The 15,280-nt window shown below is 42.6% G+C and overlaps 1 protein-coding gene across 7 annotated transcripts in view; it reads right to left on the bottom strand.

Annotated features, from left to right (window-relative positions):
- Positions 1-15,280, bottom strand: part of SEMA5A (semaphorin 5A) — a 612,665-nt gene that overhangs the window by 362,329 nt on the left and 235,056 nt on the right. For all 7 annotated transcript variants that reach the window (XM_090039133.1, XM_090039134.1, XM_090039136.1 and 4 more), the window contains one exon: positions 6,116-6,215. In XM_090039133.1, coding sequence (XP_089895259.1) covers positions 6,116-6,215 — 100 coding nt within the window. The remainder of the gene's footprint in view (positions 1-6,115; positions 6,216-15,280) is intronic.

Here is a 15,280-nt window from a genome sequence, read left to right as displayed (position 1 = left end):
TGATGAGTAACTCTGCAGAGTCCTTCTGTTGTGATTCTGGACTGCAAATCCCAGAGACTGAGGAGGCAGCAGAAAGAGAAAGTGAACACACAGCCCATTGTGGCTACCTGCCAGAAAGCTATGCTCTAGTGCCCACCGGCTTCTGGCCTGAGCCACTGCAGGCATGTGGCTGCATTTCCTGAATCTAAAGTAAATGTGTGCCCAGTTGTTTCTCAGTTTAATCTAACCTGCAAAAACTGAACTGATTCAGACTTGGGCTTTTTGACTTGCCTGTATTTAGCCCTAGGGCGCAGAGACTGGTAGTTCCTTGAACAAAGAAAAGCACTGCTTCTCACAAGGAAGCTGCAAGGATATGGCTAAGCATGAGATGGAGTTCACTGACCCTGCAAATGCTGCACCTACCAGCTGAAGGCCTGCTCCTTATCCCTTCCCTCTCTATGAATGAAGCATGTGTCCAGCCTGTTTACTTGCTCAACTCCTCAAACTTCCTCTAACTCCAGCCCCCAAAACAAACAAACCCCAACTTGCAGGCTCCTATATTCTCCCCTTCAAAGCCCAGAACAGCTGGCAGAGGGAGGTCATATCCCACTTCTGTTAGCTGCTGCTTCCATCAAGCCTTATCCTGAAGACAGTACCTCAGCTTGCAGTGCAACTAGACAGGGAAACATAACCTGCATCACTGTGAAATGTAACACAGAATGGCACAGACCTGAGGGAGGTACTTTCTTTGGCTAAGCCTCCCTGTTGCTAATGAGGCATATTGCCTCATTTTCTTTTTTTGATACCTCTTAATTTAAAAGTGACTCCTCCTCTTCCACCCATTTTTCTGTGCAAGGGGAGCAGATGCCCTTATGCAACTTCAGAGGGTAAGAGAAGTCATTTCACATCTTGGCAATGTCATTTGACATTTAAAGTAACACTTGAGGTGTTATTAATGTCAAGGGGCAGGGGGCTTATTTCTTATTCTTTTGTGGGAGAGGAATTCAAGGAGATTTCAAGGGGGATTGTCTTTGGACCATCTGTTTACTTGATGGCAGGCATCAACTTCCAGGATGACCAGAGATTATAACAAGTGATTGTTTTATAGTAAAATGTTGAAACTGAAGCACAACTGTTAGAGCACTTTTGTTTTAAAACAACATCAATACTTAATACTTATTCTGTCAGCCTACACTGCAAAATAAGATTATATATGTGCGCACGCGCACACATGATTGGAAGAGGACTTCTGGAACAAGGGAGCAGTTCCTGGAATGACTGATGACTTAGCCTGGCTCTTAGTGACAATATAGAATTGAGTACTTGCCTGGGACAGTTCTGCACAAATTGTCTGTGTAGCAAAATTCATTTGGAAAAATATGGAGAAGAGAGTAGGGGAAGAGGGGAGGAATTTCTCTTGCCCAGTTTTGATAAAATGGCCCAAAGTGCATAGTCAAAGAAAAGTGAAAGTTTTCTGAAGCTGAATCAAAAAGATAAGGTCATTTCTTTTATGTCTGCTTAGGTTTGAAATCTGTTCAGGTACAAAATAGCAGATTCTTTGCTGTTATGGCAGTTTTGTCCAGATTTGATATAAGAAACCCTTTCAAATGCAACTCTAACTTATGGTGGATTCAGGTGATACTTCATAGATATTGCTTTCCATGTGAGACTTCACATTTGTTTGTTTTATATGTTTGCTTAAATGTAAAAGCAGCAGAATTGAAGGAAAAGAAATATAGAGAAAACTCTGTGCAGAAGTAAAATGGTTGTTAATCCATGCAAGCTAAGCAACTCTCTGAAAATCACTGCTCCCAAACTATATTACCAGACTGGAAGATATTCAGGGGGAAATCCCCCTTGAAATCTCCTTGAATTCCTCTCCCACAAAAGAATAAGAAATAAGCCCCCTGCCCCTTGACATTAATAACACCTCAAGTGTTACTTTAAATGTCAAATAACATTGTCAAGATGTGAAATGACTTCTCTTACCATCTGAAGTTGCATAAGGGCATCTGTTCCCCTTGCACAGAAAAATGGGTGGAAGAGGAGGAGTCACTTTCAAATTAAGAGGTATCAAAAAGAGAAAATGAGGCAATATGCCTCATTAGCAACAGGGAGGCTTAGCCAAAGAAAGTACCTCCCTCAGGTCTGTGCCATTCTGTATTACATTTCACAATGATGCAGGTTATGTTTCCCTGTCTAGTTGCACTGCAAGCTGAGGTACTGTCTTCAGGATAAGGCTTGATGGAAGCAGCAGCTAACAGAAGTGGGATATGACCTCCCTCTGCCAGCTGTTCTGGGCTTTGAAGGGGAGAATATAGGAGCCTGCAAGTTGGGGTTTGTTTGTTTTGGGGGCTGGAGTTAGAGGAAGTTTGAGAAGTTGAGCAAGTAAACAGGCTGGACACATGCTTCATTCATAGTGGAGACTTTGCTAAGCACTTTCTGGGGGGCAAGTGGAAGGTACAATTAAACCCCCTTACATCATGATAGCAGAACCAAAAGAAGCCATCATCCACTTTTTGCATTAACAGTTTTTTGGGTGAAACAGGATGATAGTTTGGTGCCTTAGTCTACTTATGCACCTAACAAACCGACCAGAATGTGCCCAAAAGGGCCTATACAGGTGGTGGCTTATTATGGCAGAAGTTTAAATTCCCTAAGGGAAATCAGTGCACTACCAAAAGGAACCACTGGCAGCAATGAAAACTATACAATTTTTCCTTGCTATCTGTTTGGGTAAAAAGTCTGCAGGTTAGGACAGGCCATGCATTCCCACATCACACAAGAATTCTGAGGGGCATTCTTTCAAGTAATTGGAAAAACTGCATTATTAAGATGACACCATCAAATATAAGGCAGAGAATAAGTCATGATACTGCTGTTGCTTAATCCACACCACTTTGTTTAAAGCACTTTAAGGCAGGCATGCCACGTGGCTTCCTGAGTGCCACTCTGATCACTTTCCCTTACCTGATCTGCTTAGCTTTCTGCTTCCCTGACCAAGCTGCTGCTCTGCTTTCTGCTCCCTGTCCTGCCTGCCTCTGTGCTGCCCATCTCCTCCCTAGTCTGTCACATGCCATCCACAAGGACTGCCTATACCACTTGTGGCACTTGTGCTGCTGGCTGGCTACCCCTGGTTTAAAGGATAATGCCAACACTAACCTTAGCAAGGCTTTTATGGTAATATCTTTCATTAGACCAACTACATAATTGGACAGACATGTTAGACAAGCTTTCAGGCACCAAATACCCAGACCTGAGGTAGAAAATCTGGGAATGTTATGCCTTGACTGTTTGTGTAACATCTCTCTCAATTACAAAGTAGGTGAAGTAAAAGATGTTATTACCAAACAAACCTTGCTTCTTGTGTATTCGTTGGGCTATCACAACCACAACACTCTGAACCCACTACAATACTGTCCCCTTGGCAAGAAAGCAAAGATTTGAATCTTCAAGGAAAGAACGTGCTCAAAGAGAGGATCATCTCTTCTCGCTCCAAAATTTGGGGATGTACAAATGTTCCTAAACTGAATATAACTACTGGTACAGTAGATTTACAGTTGCAAGAAGGACTTCCAGCACAGTTAACTAAGAGAAGTTATCAACGTGCCATTAGAAAACGAACTGGCAAATACAGACACCGTGGGATGTCCATCCCTCCCTCCCTCCCCAAGAACAAAAAATCAAAAGCTTTTAGGTCACATGAAAGATCTTGGAATTTAAGGATGAAATATACTACAGGGAATGGGGGGTGGGAACAGCAGGTGATAGGAAAGTAAAGTAGATGTGCTGACTTGGCTTCACTAGAGGATTCCCCTATACAAAGGAGAATCCATAGCATAGTAACACTGAGCTGTCAATGGGATGAGTACATGACCTTACAGGCATGTCTAAAGAATGAATTGTTAAATAACTCCATATTGAATAACCACCTTTTTGGCCACCAGACAGAGTGAAAGCATCCCTAGTTTTCCATTGTGAAGACATTGCAGTCCAAACAGAAGTGTTGCTGCTCTGTTAACCCAACCATGCATAAAGACACAGCTAACCAAACAGCAGGAACAGCACTACACCCCTGCTACACAGCATTCACCTCAAAAAGGCCTGAACTATTACAGTCTAGCCTTTTTTCATTCAAAAAACTGAATACATTCAACTGTCCCAGCTCTCCTCAACTTGTGCTAAGGGCAAAAAGGGAAAATAGCTAATGATGTTAAAAAGGAGGAGATAATTCATAACACTTTTGCTGACTATTTAGCATACACCTAATCAGCATTGTCAGAAGTGATTTCCAAAACATGCAAAGCTCTCAACAAGGACTGCATTCACACTAAGTCTCATATAACTAATTGTTGCTATTGTAGTCTTCAAAACTATGTACTTAGAATTTTTAGGTACAGAAGAGTATTTTAGTATGTATCTGTCAGATAACTAGAAACAAATGTTTATTATGAGCTGAAAGACAAAGAAAGATTTATTTACTATTCATACTACACAGAAATGGATTTAATAGTATCAACCTGAATTTTGTCCTCTAGTATCAACCTAAATTTTGTCCTCAGATATATAAAACAGCTTCTTTTTATACTCTAATTAATACTACAATTAATCAATTCTAGTACCTAGGGACTCCAGATACAGACCAAACACCGCTCCATGCTCTGTGCAAACATATAATGAAAAGAAAAAGCCCAAATCCCATCCCAAGGTGAAAAACAAATGAGAAAACTGGTAATTCTGATGGGAGGTTCAGCCTGCTAAATGTCTAACTATGTATTTATGTACGTACAAATCTCCTGTTTTAAAATAAGAAGTTAAAAATTGGAATGGTTAAAATTTTTCCCTTGAAACAACTTTTTAAATGATGTAAGCTTTATAAGGCAAATTGTGCCAGAAATGCCTAACTGCACTCTCACTGCAAACAATGGAGATTGCCCAGGTCTGAAGGCAGAATTTGATGCTAATTCTGTTTTGCAAACATCTTTATGCATCACGGCACAGTTTGATGCCAAGTGCATTTCTTAAACTTCTCCATACAGTGGATTATGTTTTGAGCCCAGAAACAAATATGTATAGCAGCAGCACAATACCCATAATATAGAGAACTTGGGTGCTCTATAAATTAAAAAGAGAAATGCACCCAAAAATATATTTAAATTTTAAGTGTATTTGATTAAAGTCTCTGGAAACATAACTGTTCTACTGGATTGTAAGAACTCAGTTTGAAAACTGATAAATGCATTACTACTTGGAGAGAAGAAATTCTGCACAGCACCAGAATGTGTTTTGCTATCAACCGCCATTTGACAACCACTGCCATAATGCATAGCCTTCTGAAAAAAAATAGTGATCAAGACTTATACTATTCTTGCCTGATTGAGAGTCTTTAATAGATGTAGATGACAACACTGGACCATGACTAGAATCACAGAAGAGGAAAAAGCAGCACTGAATAATCAACACTTGAAGCTGTTAAAAAAGGTAGCCTGAACTCAAGTCTTGCCACGCTGTCTTAAAATAAGGCTGCCTTTAACTACCATAGGATCATATTCTGAGTGCAATGCCTGCAGCACAAGCCTACTAAAATCAAGAATACAGAACAAGTCATTCGGTACTCTGTGCCCACTTGGCACTTTCAAAACTACGTTATGGTGCATGCCCATGCCACATTTACTATGTAATAAATTGACTTTCCAATCTAGAAGCGGAGCAGGCACATGATGCATAGCCCTACTAGGCTATAAATCACTAGCATTCAGGGTAAAGTTACTCATTGAAAACATGGTATGAGTCAGCTCCCTTTTTGTTATCCTGGGGTAGCCCACTGGTTCCCAGCCACTTGGCTGCCAGGCAATACAACAGGGCCTATTTTGGTCCAGCTTGAGGGACTGGGTTGTGTGCCTGCTTCTTACCACAAAGTAAGTTTTCTATGGAACAAAATCTGGAGTGAATTACTCCATAGCATTCATGTTGTGCATCACACCCTCGATAATAATACATGACCCTCAACACCTCAGATACAGCCAGTTCAATGGGTCTTCATAACGAAAGGCAGCAGAGTTGTGTGAATGCTGTACACAGAATGTGGCTCAGTAGAACAGACCCCAACATGATTAAAAGGAAATATATTTCTCACCTTGCTCCAGCAATAAGTTCTTTCTGTCCCGGGTCAAATGTTAACTGCGAAAAGTCCACAGCATTCTCGGCTCTAAACACACATAACCAGGGGGCAATTTCTAAAGAATGGAAAAAAATACGCTTGTTACTGAAGATGGCATAACTACAGTGTATCAGGTAAATATTACACTTCAGGAGTACTGCGGGGGTGTAGAGGCTCCCAAGGTGATCCCTACAAGGAACCAGTTGAGATTTTCACCACTATGTCAAATAAGCTACTCTACAGACCTATAAAACACAGAGGGCAGTCACCCTATAAACAGCTGAACGAGATACTCATATTGAGCTGATTTACAAACCAGATGTGATTTTCTTTTTTAAGCTCTGAACAATGTAGACAAAAGTACAGTACGAGCAAGATTCGTAAAGGATAAGCAAATGTAAACAAAATCATTTTCTTTACAAGTAAACCAGAAACAGCGGTGACTGACCACCCCACTATGAATCCTGGTTGAGCAGAGCACAGTAAGTAAAACTGGCAATATTTGACTTGTTACCATATCCACAAGTTTTTGTCACAAATTTTTCAAGAGTCAATGAGCAGGCTAAAGTACAAAAGCTGAAGATTAAACAGCAAATTCCAATTTTTTCAGAATCAGCAGCACACCCTTCACATACACAGGTTGCTCCTATGTCCTAATCTTTTAAGTTAAGTATTAAGTTAAATACACAGAAGTAAGCACACCTAACCAACAAATGAAATGGAAGTGCTTGATGGGCTGACACAAGTCAGCTATTTGGTTGTACATATGACCATGCCTGTCTGGCTCTACGCACGCAGAGATGAGCTGAATACATGACATGAGTATTTGCTTACACATCAGGCATCCTAGCTATTTATGCAAACCTAAGTGGTGTAAGGCTTATCTACAGCTTTTCAGAGAATAGCAACAATGCAAAAATCTGATTCTGTGGGATTTTCCTTCAATTCAGAGAACAAAGAAGCATTTCTTTAAAAATATTTTGACTCTAACCACTAAGCCGTACTAACTGAATCTACGTTTCTGTGGTAATCCATCGATAGCATCAATGTGGTATCTACAGCTGACGTATACACAGAAGTAGTACTGCCCAACCTCAAAGAACAATTTCATAAGTGTAAGTAGAATTAGTAGCATCCCCCATAGCAGCGGTTCTCAACCGTTTTCGATTCCAGGCACCCTCCCATAACACTTGTGAATTGAGCAGCACCATTTCAAAAGCTGACTTATTTATTACAGTCCTCGCCTCTTTGCAGAGGGGCTTGGCAGGGGGAGTGGGAGAGCCTACAGGCAGGAAAGACAAAATCTGGGTTTATATCCTCATACCTGTTTATCTCCTCAACCTGCAGGCACCCTTCAAAGGATCTGGCAGCACCCTAGGGTGTTGTGGCACCTGAATGGAGAATTGCCACCCTACCATTACAGCTCTTCAATATTTTAAGCACCTCTTTTCACTGGCTTATCACTTCGCCAAATTTTAAACAACTGAACTGACATTGTACAGGCCAGGTGTCTGCTTTAGTCTGATTTTTTTTTAAGTTTCAATAAAAATGATCCAGCCATTTCCCAGAGGAAAAAAAAATATTCTTTTGACCACATTAAAGAAACTTACTAAATTGCAAAGGTCACATTCAGAAAAAAACATCTTGAAGTTTGGCAGATGCATCACTCATCTATCAGGAAAGTATGTTTCATTCTTCCAGTTAAAATCTCTCTATATATCACTGTGCATATACCTGGACAATTACAAGTCAATGAAAAATGTCAGTTTATGAGTACCGAGTATAGTTTGACAGCTAAATTCATCATAATTTCTATCTGCACTGGGCATGCTCTCAGAGAAAGGTTTGAGAAGCCTCCAAAAAGAAAAGAAAAGAAAAGAAAAGAGGACACATTGAATAAATAGGAACAACAGCTGCGCTCATCCAGTAAATGTAGTACATCCTTTGCAATGAATGGGGCATGAGTCCTATAATAAAATGGGACATAGTGAAAGACTATATCATGTGCATAACAAGGTCTCAGATTATGACCCTAATGGTCTTAACAAGCAAAGACACTTCTCTGATTTTCAGCACTGCCCTTGTGTTTGGGTCCACTGCTGGCCAGTGCATCTAACTGTATGTTGTCATAATGATTATGAATTGATTTTTAACTAAAGCAGGAATCCATGGCAGAACAGTAATGCAGCAAGCTTGACTAATTATGATAAATGCACTGCACAAATCCCCTGAGGTACAAGTCAGGGCCTTTGATCTTTGCAAAAGCGAAGTCCAGCACCCAGGTGGTTCTTTACTCAGAACCACGAATGAGTTTAGGGGCATCCCCTGTGGTACTCACAAAAGCAACTAGGTAAACAAGACATCTAAGCAACCCAAACACTCCAGTAAAAGAAGAAGAATGGTGCAGTGATTGAAAGACTAGCCTCAGACCTGCATTCAGTGCCCTGCCAACTTCCTCTTGCATGGCCTCAGCCAAGACATGCTGGCTATGCTTACCATCTAGCAGCAGATGGCTGCAACTAGAATATGCCCAAGCCAGCCTTGCCCACTTATATCTGCACTCATGCCCCAAACTCGGAAGTACCAGGCTGCTCTGGACTTGTTCTGTGAAGCATATATCATTAAACAGGCAAAGAAATGCTATTAAAAGAGATTCAAGATTTGTCACTTCTAATAGACGATAAAAGATTTGTGCATCAGTGTCCTTACTGTTAGAAGTGTACAAGATGCTGTGAGGGTCTAACAGTATTTTTCCTTAAAATCTGGACACCATGGCAAAGTAATAGCCATTCAAATACAATTGCTAAGTAATAGCAATTGTATTTCATGAATGACTTTTGTACAGACACAACATAACACACTTACCAAAATAATATAGTTATAGGCTTATATAATAACTGCAGCATGGTTAAGCATGTAATTTAAGTACAGTGCCTGCTGATATGTAACGGAGTTGTACTGCCTGCTGATCAGAGGAGGACAAACAACAAAACTGTGACAATCTCTCCCCCCTTCCTGATAGTAACTCATCTCCCTGCAGTTCCTTTCATCCTCTTTATCCCCAGTTATACAAGACACAACCAAACACACAACCAGACAAACTCAGCTAACCACCACCTTGCTTGTTTGCTATTCCACTTTGTAGGTTTTGGCTCTGATTCTGAGAACACCTGTGCACTTCTATGGGGCTTCTTTTTTGCTTAAAGTTAAGCACATGCATAAATGTTGGCAAGGTTAGGACCTTACACTAGGCTAGGGACAAATATTACACATAAACCAGTTTAAGTGATCAGAAACTGGCTTAAACCTGTAACAGAACAGATGTTCAGTGCACATAAACCAATCTGAAAATGCCTGAAACTGGTTTGAGATAAACCTGGTTGAATGTAGTATCAGACTTAACTGATTTGGGTCAAACCAGTTTATGCAATGTCTGTCCCAGACCCCTTCCTGGTTTAAGTTAAATCAGAGTCCTCCAGCATCTCGGATGCTTTACTACTCTGAACAGGGCTCTGCTCTAGCCCAGCAGGGCTGGCCACACTTCTCTGTTCTCTGGTTGTAGCTCTGGCAGAGACTGCAAGTACAACAGTGTCTGCCTGGCTTCTTCCTGCTCCACCCCCCACCACACACACTCCCTGCTCAAGCAGGGTTTCCCCAACTCCCCTCTGCCTTACACAGAGGCCTCTCAGCATTAGCTAGCATACCACATGCTGGCTATGGTACATGCAGTGGGAGACAGGACAAAGGCAGACGTCACAGTGCCAGCTTAGGGCTTTTTGGAGCTAAATCAACAGGTAGCTGGTAATGTCCCGATGTTCTTTCCTTGGAAAAGCTGTTTAAGAACAGCTTGAAAACTGTTGTTTTGTTTGATGGGCTGAAACATGCTAACTCTCTGTGCAACTCCCTGCTATGCAACTCAATGCTCTGTTATCAACAGTGCGTATGGCGGGGGTGAGGGGACGACCTAATCAGAGAGTCCTGCTGAGGCCTGGCCAAGCCCCCCTTAGCTCAGTACTGTGGAAGGGAAGGTATGTGCCTGCATTTCCTCAGTCCAAAGGGGATGTCTGTATGGTTACAAACCGGTTTAGCCTACGCAGATTAAACTAACCTGCAAAGATTGAATCAATTCAGGCGCAGGCTTTTTGAATCTCTGTCCCTAGCTTATCTGGTACAAGGTCTCTTCAGGCTCATTCAATACTACTATAACTTAAATTTAATTAGTAGAGTTCTAAGTTAATAATATATAATAAAGTGCCAACGCCTGGAATCCGCAGAAGTTGATGCAAGGTTTATCTGCACATTTCAAAAACAGGATGAACAAGCTGCATTGGTCTTGAAAGACATTAAGGAAGATACTAGTGATCTACAGTGTTTCTTTTCTTTTCTCTCTCTCTCTCTTTTTTTTTTTTTTAGCAACCTCAGGTGTATCGGAAAGCAAGAAGCTTGCTGGACTCAGACATCCAAGGCGAAACAAATATACTAAAACCCCCTATCAACCTTTAACAAAAATTAAGACAGTCCTTTAAAGAACCTGAGACAAATTATGATAATAATTCAAAAGCTGTTCAGAGGGATATTAGATACTTGTCCAAATAAAGTCATTCCAAAATGTGTCATAATTCTAATCTACAATTAATTTCTGCCCAGCAGACTATGGGTTTTTTTGCTCTCTATATTGTCCAGAGGTTTGTCTGGAGTTGCTAGGTAATATAGTTCTTTGCAACTGAAATAAGTAAGTTGCTCTTAACTTTTCTATCATTATTCAGGACCTCATGAGTAACCAGACAAGCAGACTGACAGCAAACCTGTGAGGGATGCAATGGCAAGCTTGTAACTGAATTCAGGGGCAATCTCAACTGCAAACAACACAATTAAAAGGCAGGCACAAGCCTCACAAGAAATATTTTAATGTGGATATTAAAGTTTTAATGCACAATATGCCAAGGACTTCTTGTGTTGCACTGCCCTGTGTGTCAGTGTGCGTACACATCTAACAAAGTTACCACACTACTACAATTGTACCAAGACACAGTGCAAATGCAGACTTCTTCAGGATACTCTGCAAGAGAAAAATAGCAGTTATCTTATTTCACCGTTTAACAAACTACTAAGTTTGCAATATTAACAGGAGTCTCTGGGTGGTACCTGTACCACAAATTCACTAATCTTACCAGGCACTGCTTAAAAAATACTGTTCCATGTTGTGGTTATTTTCTAATACTATGACATAAATTTAGACTAAGTTCAGTAAAATATCCCCTGTAATCTTATATCATGGGCCCAGCATAATTTCCACAGATGATTCCTCTCATGGCTGGTAAGACATTAGTAACTTCTTCAAAGGCAACAAGATGAGGTAGCATTCGGCTCTGACCTGCCATCTTTGATTCCATTCCATTACCCCTGCTGCCCTGGCGCCAGCCTCATTAACCCCAGAGGAATCCATTAAGTTAGCTGACAAGCTGACAGAAAAAGATCCACCTGTTCCCTCATTCACAGTATTACACTTGGGGAAGTGCTTGCAGCCCCTCTTTCTGTATGGCTCTAATTAGGCGCACCTGCAGGCTCTCCACTGTGACATTTCAGGATTTCAAATTCCTCAACTTTTTTTTTTTTTTTTTTAAATATATTTGAGGAAAAAAGGTTGCTGAGCAATTTTTTGAAAACACAATAAATCCATTTCAGTGGGATTTTTAAGTCGTCATGTTAAGCCTCACTTCATTAAGCAAACATTTCTCCAAGTAAAAAATGCACCCAAAACTGTTAGGAAAATGGACACTATCCTGCGCATAAAAAAAGAACTAGGAAGCAAGAAAAATAACATCTGTGGGCCTGTTTCATTTTATTTTATTATCTTTTGACTACTCTCATTTTTCTTTCCTGTATTTCCACTCCTCCTCCTCCTTTCCTAGCTCTTTCATTCCAATCTCTCCTCACAGCAGTGAATTAAGCACACTCCTGGCGATAAGTCACTGGCTTTCACTCCAGGTAGAGAAAAAAGGTACCATTTCTGGACTGCAGTAGGAAAGCATGAGCAGCAGCTATTCAATACCTTCCAACCAAGAGCGCTATCAGTTTTCTCAAAACCCAGCTGTATTTTGTTTGACACCCTCAAGCACATTTCTCCCTTACCCAGAGCTCAGGCCGAGTGCATCAATAGGTATGTCAGGTACTTCATGGTTTATTTTGGACAATAAGTTATGTTAATTAATCACTGGCAATAAGTGTAATGAGCTCATTTAGGCTAAGTACAGACTGTCAAAAAGCCCAAGGCAGAATCAATTCGATCTAGGCAGCTTCTTCTAACTGATGTTCAGTTTTCAATTGGGAAAGACAGGGGGAGGCCTGCGCTGACCCAGGTCAGGTGGGGGAGGGGGACTAGAACACGTCTCCCAGCCTGCTGACCAAGGATAGCTGGGGGTAACCTCAGGGAGAAGAGGGAACTACTTCTCCTCTCCAGCTGGCTTTGCCTCCCCTGCTGCAAGTCACAGGCAAGAAGATACACAGGAGCAGAAAAATTTCCCTCTACTCTCTGAGGTTGCCCTGGGCTATCCTTGAGACTTGCAGGGGCTAAGGCAAGCAGCTGTAGGGTTCAGGAAGGAAAGAATTCCCCTCAGCTCCCTGGGGCTGCCCTGGGCTGGGGGACCCTGAGTTGGGGTGGGGGAAACCCCCTGAGGCAGGGGCCTCTGGTGCTGGCACCTTCCTGGGGCCTTGGGAACTCCTTCTCCATCCGTCCTGTGGCATCAGCTATACAGAAAAGGGGGAGGTGGGGAATGCCTGCAGCTACCTGGGCTGTCCCTATCAGGGGAAGGGCTGCAGATGGGCAAAAAGCCCCCACCATGGGCTTCCCCCCACACGCTGTGTAGACACAGGTTGGGCGGGGGGGGGTCTTCCCCTCCCCTCCATAGGCTGACAGACGCAGGCAGGAAGCAGGATATAGAGAAGAGGGGCGGGCAGTCCCTACTCCACTGGAGCAGACTGAACAGCCCAGGGATATAAAGCATCCTGGGATGCTAGGGGACTGTGATTTAACTTGAGCTGAGGAGGAGTCTGGGACAGAAGTTCCACAAACTGGTTTGACCTAAATCAGTTAAGTTTGATACCACATCCAATCAGATTTATCTTAAACTGGTTCTGGCTATTTTGAAAGCAGGTTATGTGCGCTGAACTTCTGTTCTGTTACAGGTTTAACCCAATTTCTGATAACTAAATCGGTTTGTATGCAACTTTTGTCTCTAGCCCAGAGCCAATCTGAACAGGGTGAGGTGACCAGGGCAAATCGGCCCATGTGGAGCCCCACTCTTGCCCTGATCCCACACACCCCAGACATGAAGAAGCTGCAGCCACCATCAGCAGTAGCAGCAACAGCGGCGGGAGCAGGGGGCAGTGAGTGGCTGGATGGGAAGCCAACGGCTTTTTTTTTTTTATGTACAAAAAATGAAATAACCAGAAAAGTCAGATGTGTCTAAGTGCATTACACATGACAACTTCTATATAATATATTCATAGAGTTCATAGACATTAGGGGCTGGGAGGGACCTCGTAAAATCATCGAATCCAGTCCCCTACCCAAGGGGCAGGAAGTCACCTAGGATCAAAGGATCCCAGCAAGATAAATGTCCAAATGTTTCTTGACAGTGTTCAGAGTAGGAGCTTGCACCACCTCTAGGGGGAGTCTGTTCCAGGCCTCAGGGGCTCAGACAGTAAAGAAGTTTTTCCTTATGACCAACCTAAAACAGTCTTGCAGGAGGTTGTGATCATTGGATCTTGTCCCTTGGGGCGCTCTGGTGAACAGGCATTCCCCCAGATCCTGATGCACACTCCTTTTGTACTTATAGGATGCCACCAAGTCACCCCTGAGCCTGCGCTTCTCCAGGGTGAAGAGTCCCATAGCTTGCAGCCTCTCTTCGCAAGGCCGGTTCTTTTGCATCTGATCATGTGCATGGATCTCCTCTGGACTTTTTCAAGCTTCTCCATGTCCTTCCTAAATTGTGGAGGCCACAACTGGATGCAGTTCTCCATCTGTGGCCTCACCAAGGCCGAGTACAGTGGGAGGATGACACCCTGAGTCTTGTTCAGGATGCATCAGTAGATCCAAGCAAGAGTTTTGTTCACTTTGCCAGTTGCAGTATCGCATTGGTGACTCATATTCATCTTGTGGTCAGTCATAACCCCCAAGTCTCTTTTGGGCATGGTGCTAGCGAATGTAGCATTGCTACGCCTATAAGTGTGAAACAGATTTTTATTCCTGAGGTGGAGTACCTTGCACTTCTCTGTACTGAATGCCATCAGGTTTTCATGTGCCCACCATGCAAGCCTATTGAGGTCAGCCTAGAACACCAGCCTATCCTCAAGCATGGACACTCTTCCCCAAAGTCTGGCGTTGTCAGTGAACTTGGCCAGTCCGCTTTTGACGCCAGTGTCCAGATTGTTTATGAAGACACTGAAGAGTACAAATCTGAGAACAGAGCCTTGGGGGATGCCACTAGTCACTGAGTACCACATCGATTTGGTTCTGTCAACTACCACTCTCTGGGTCTGATGGAGCCAGTTCACCAGTCAGACTGTGGAATAGTCAAGGCCACAGTTGACCAATTTCTCCATGAGAACATCATGGGACATGAGGTTAGAGGCTTTTTTAAAGCCCAAATAGATATGACATCAACCTCTTCCTTTTTGTCCAGGTGATATATCACCTGGTCATAGAAGGAAATGAGATTGGTCAGGCAAGACCTACCCGCAACAAACTTGTGCTGGCTATCCCTCAGAATGTTGCCTTCTGTTAGCCTGTCAAGAATGGTTTCTTTGATCATTTTTTCCAATCTTTTCCCAGGGATTGAGGTCAAACAGATTGGCCGTAATTTCCTGGGTCTTCTTTCCTCCCTTTCTTAAATATGGGCATCACATTGGCTCTCTTCCGATCTTCAGGAACTTTGCCCAAGCACCATGAATTCTTGAATATCCTCGCCAGTGGCTGCACTATGATGTCTGTCAGTTTCTTTAGCACTCTTGGGTGCCACTTATCCAGACCAGCTGATTTATGGGGGCCCAGCCTCTCAAGATGCTCCCTCACAAGATCCACACCAATGGTGGATATACATTCATTTTCTCCCTGGTCATCCCACATCGTGTTTGGCAGGG

Source organism: Crocodylus siamensis, chromosome 3 (genome assembly GCF_052110815.1).
Source record: "Crocodylus siamensis isolate JL-2025a chromosome 3, ASM5211081v1, whole genome shotgun sequence".
NCBI classification, from domain to species: Eukaryota; Metazoa; Chordata; order Crocodylia; family Crocodylidae; genus Crocodylus; species Crocodylus siamensis.
This window is presented reverse-complemented; position numbering and strand designations above follow the sequence as displayed.